The 3,927-nt window shown below is 37.5% G+C and overlaps 1 protein-coding gene across 1 annotated transcript in view; it reads right to left on the bottom strand.

The window, feature by feature from the left end:
• Positions 1 to 306: 306 nt before the first annotated feature.
• Positions 307 to 3,927, bottom strand: part of LOC121867890 (putative uncharacterized protein DDB_G0277255) — a 19,923-nt gene continuing 16,302 nt past the window's right edge. Inside the window, exon 2 of the mRNA XM_042368011.1 lies at positions 307 to 1,926. Coding sequence (XP_042223945.1) covers positions 1,219 to 1,926 — 708 coding nt within the window. The 3' untranslated portion in view covers positions 307 to 1,218. The remainder of the gene's footprint in view (positions 1,927 to 3,927) is intronic.

Here is a 3,927-nt window from a genome sequence, read left to right as displayed (position 1 = left end):
CTTTGTCAGTAATCATTGACTTCCTCTTTTCTACAATACTTCTTACAGTATTTTTTTTTTCTTAAGATAGAATAATACTAATCTCATCTATGGTTTGTTTGAGAAACCCACTTTATGCTTGAATCAGCGTTCTCTCCTTTCACAATAGAAATTTAGCATTTTATATTATTCACTGAACGTTACTTTTACAGTTTGTGAAGAGTCGTCTGTCTAATCCTACGTCGGTCATCATCATTGCCCAAGACCCTTTCATTAATAACGAATGTTAATGAGCGTATTCCTTACAGGGTAAAGTATAAATACACAGAAGAGAGTCAGAATTTATTGAAGTCTCAGTTTATAAATAGTTTCCTTTACTGTCAGTAGTTTTGTTCATCCCATTTCACGTCACAGGAGCACTGAACTGCTTCTCGGTCGTCGTGTTCAGGATATTTGTATCTTCAACTTGGCCAGTTCATAAGAAGAGCATACAAAGAGGTAGATAAAAATAATATATGTACGTATCCTATATAATTAGAAAGGCCTTATAATTATGATAGTTCAGAGCTCTATATCTGATTATACTGTAATATTGAAAATAAGAGGTAAATAAATAAAAAAAATCCTGTAAATCAACTTCAGGAGTGGCATCAGCTATTACACAAAACTTAAGGTCAACACCATTTTTACAAGTCACTGATGTTCAGTATATACAAGATCTGATAATGTGATATTTCTTTTCTATGTTTAACGAGAATAAGATGTTACTAAGCATGTGTTCTTTGTTCATATGAGTTACAGTTACAGTTTTTGAAAGGTTTGAAAAACTTAACGGCTGTCTGAATGACCCTCGGGAAACAAGAACTTTTATTAACACATGTTCTTATAAGTGAATAAAGGAATCACATATAAGAGACCATTAAAAGCCAAAGAACACGATGTGATCATAAAACTAAATTTGAACATTTTCCATAAAGCCCTATGACAGTATCTCTTGGTTGTTTTGAATCAGCCAATGCCAGGATATTTGCTGAAATTAATAATAATGCAAAATATCTACAAAAGGTAGATACTTCGTAGAAGTGAGATTCACTCATGTGCAGTCATACCTTTGTTTGGACAAACATAACATATGCCAGCCTTAAGGCATTCAAAGTACCAAACTTCATATTAAACATTGTAAAACCAATTAATGAATAAATCTAAAGAACACTTAACCAAAGTAAGAGTAATGACCTGTTAGTAAATAATAGCTCGGTAAATATCAAGAACCTCCTCGAACCAGGCGGTGAGGAAGCTCTTCGAATAGCTTTGTCTAAGGATACGGCCTTGCCGTCTGATGACTCGGCGATGAATGTCTGTGAAACTCTCGGAGGGCACCGACAACGCGTGATGGACATCTCTCTTACCCTCCTCACCTCTCGTGTCGTGACCACTTGCAACAAAGTAAGTGTCGTCTGGTGTGGTTCTCCCTTCAGCGACGCTGTGGTAGGGCAATGTGTTGGTTCTTCCCTCGTCATCATCCTTCTGATGAATCAGGTCGTGGACCTCTGGTGTAACAACTTTGCCATTTACATCAACCACATCATTAACGGGAAAGCTGACGAGCTGCTGGCTGTTCCTAGGCTGGCCAACAATATAGTCCGCCACCATGGATATTACACTGTCCAAGCTGTCTAGAGATCTTCCATTGTTGTTATTATTATTATTATTATTGTTATTATTGCCATCACCACCACCATCACCATTACCACCATTGTTATTATTATTGTTATTGTTGTTGTTGTTATTGTTATTGGTATTGGTATTGGTGTTATTAACTGCAGTTCCTGCCGTGATGTTTATGTTGATGTCTATGGTTGCCATGATGTCTGCAGTGATGTCCAGCGTCAGGATGGCGAAGGCGAAGAAAGAGAAGAGCCCTGTGTTGGATGACTTGCACACCACCTGAAACATTAAAAGAAATTCTCAGTAACAATTTTGCTGTGTCATGTTTGCATTATGGAGTTCATGCGTATTACGTGATGCATTGTTTGTTAAGATTTTAATTTCATAATAAATATTCAAATGTTACTCAAGAATTTTGCCTTTTAGGCTCTGCTCTGAGGTTGAAATAAGAGATCTCCGAATCGTAGACCTCACACACACACACATATACATATATATATATATATATATATATAAGTAAATCACTGTGGGTGCGCGTGATCCAGGTATATGCTGAAAATTAAGAAGATTTGTAACCAGGTGAGAGGGTTGGGTCAACTTACACTCTGACCTGACTACCAACCGTTGTCGTGCTTTTTAAAGATTAGTAGGGTCATTACCTAATACCTGACCATTGTGGACCTGATCTCACCCTCCTCTCTCTATATATATATATATATATATATATACAATCAACACCTTAACCCGCTAGGATTCGAACCCACGGCCCACGAGCCAATGACTGTGACCGGGGAACGCTAACCGCTGGACCACCAGGATACTAAAAACAGTTCTAGACTTTGTTATATTTCACACAAAGCCTGTTCAACGAGCTTATGGAGCCGTGAACCGCTTTTAGTATCCTGGTGGTCCAGTGGTTAGCGTTCCCCGGTCACAGTCGTAGGCCGTGGGTTCGAATCCTGGCGGGTTGTGGTGTTGATTGTATGTAGAAGTCCGAGGGCTTTATTGGGCTAATGATATATATATATATATATATATATATACACCTTGTTTTGTACTTCTCCTTAGTCTGTACTCACCCCTGAAAATGTGAATTACACGAAAGCGCTTGGGAACTTGTGTTTTCTTCTTTTCTTGTAGTTATCAGCATATATATATATATATATATATATATATATATATATATATATATATATATATATATATATATATATATATATATACATATATATGCAAGTAAATCACTGTATGCGCGTGATATATATATATATATATATATATATATATATATATATATATATATATATATATATATATATATATATATATATATATATATATATATATATATATATATGCTGTTCAAAATTTTGGTGTTGCATATTGACAAAAAATACCCACGTGCAATTTTTTGAAGATTCATCCATATTTGAGTGAGCACCAGCAATTTGAAAAATAGCGATTTTGCTTATACGGCATACGCGCCTATATATGAGATTACACAACCATTATAAGGGATATTAACACTAATCATTTGCCTGTCTTAATTAAAAGCTGTTATCACTAACACAATAAAGTTAATCATTCTTATTCTCTCATGGTATATTAAGGGGTTTTATCATATATTCACAAGGTATTATTTCTCTAGAGCAAGAAACCATGATTTCTGTTCGGAAACAAATGATCGTTTGCGCTGATTAGGAACGCAGAGTCTGTCATTTTCAACTACTTGAAGGACTTCTTAAAAGAGCTCCTCATCCCTGGCAACATTAAGAAAGTCATGGCAAAGTTTTACACCACGCTCTGCAGCCTCATTGACGACCTGGAGCTTGTCCACAACCCATTTCATGTTCAGGTAGTCGTCATGATCCGCCCATTCACTGGCTGGACTGATAGGGCATGCCTAAAATGGTGAAGAACCGGCTTGAGTCAGGCCCAATTAAGTCCGCCAGGGCAGTGCCACTTTCTGGGACAGGGGGAAGATATGGCGTTCCATAGCCCCCATGATTGAGCCCCACTCTCTTAGTAACTTCAGTGCCTTCATGGCAAAGAAGGGCCTTCCTCATCTCCTCTTTTGTCCTTTCTTGTACTTGGGACGAGAACAAAGCCAGTGGGGCCAACTCCTCAGTTAGGTACCAAGTGTGTCTACCGAGTGCCACACGTGCTTTGTCAACTATTGTGGCGTCATATGGGGCAAATTCAGCCAAGGTTTCGACCAATTTCAAGTCATTCAGTGGCGCACTTGCTGGAACGGGGCAAACATAAGAACATAAGAATGGA

The sequence above is a fragment of the Homarus americanus genome, unplaced genomic scaffold, assembly GCF_018991925.1.
Source record: "Homarus americanus isolate GMGI-L3 unplaced genomic scaffold, GMGI_Hamer_2.0 scaffold37032, whole genome shotgun sequence".
NCBI lineage: Eukaryota > Metazoa > Arthropoda > Malacostraca > Decapoda > Nephropidae > Homarus > Homarus americanus.
Note: the sequence above shows the minus strand (reverse complement) of the source record. Positions and strands in the feature narration are given on the sequence as shown.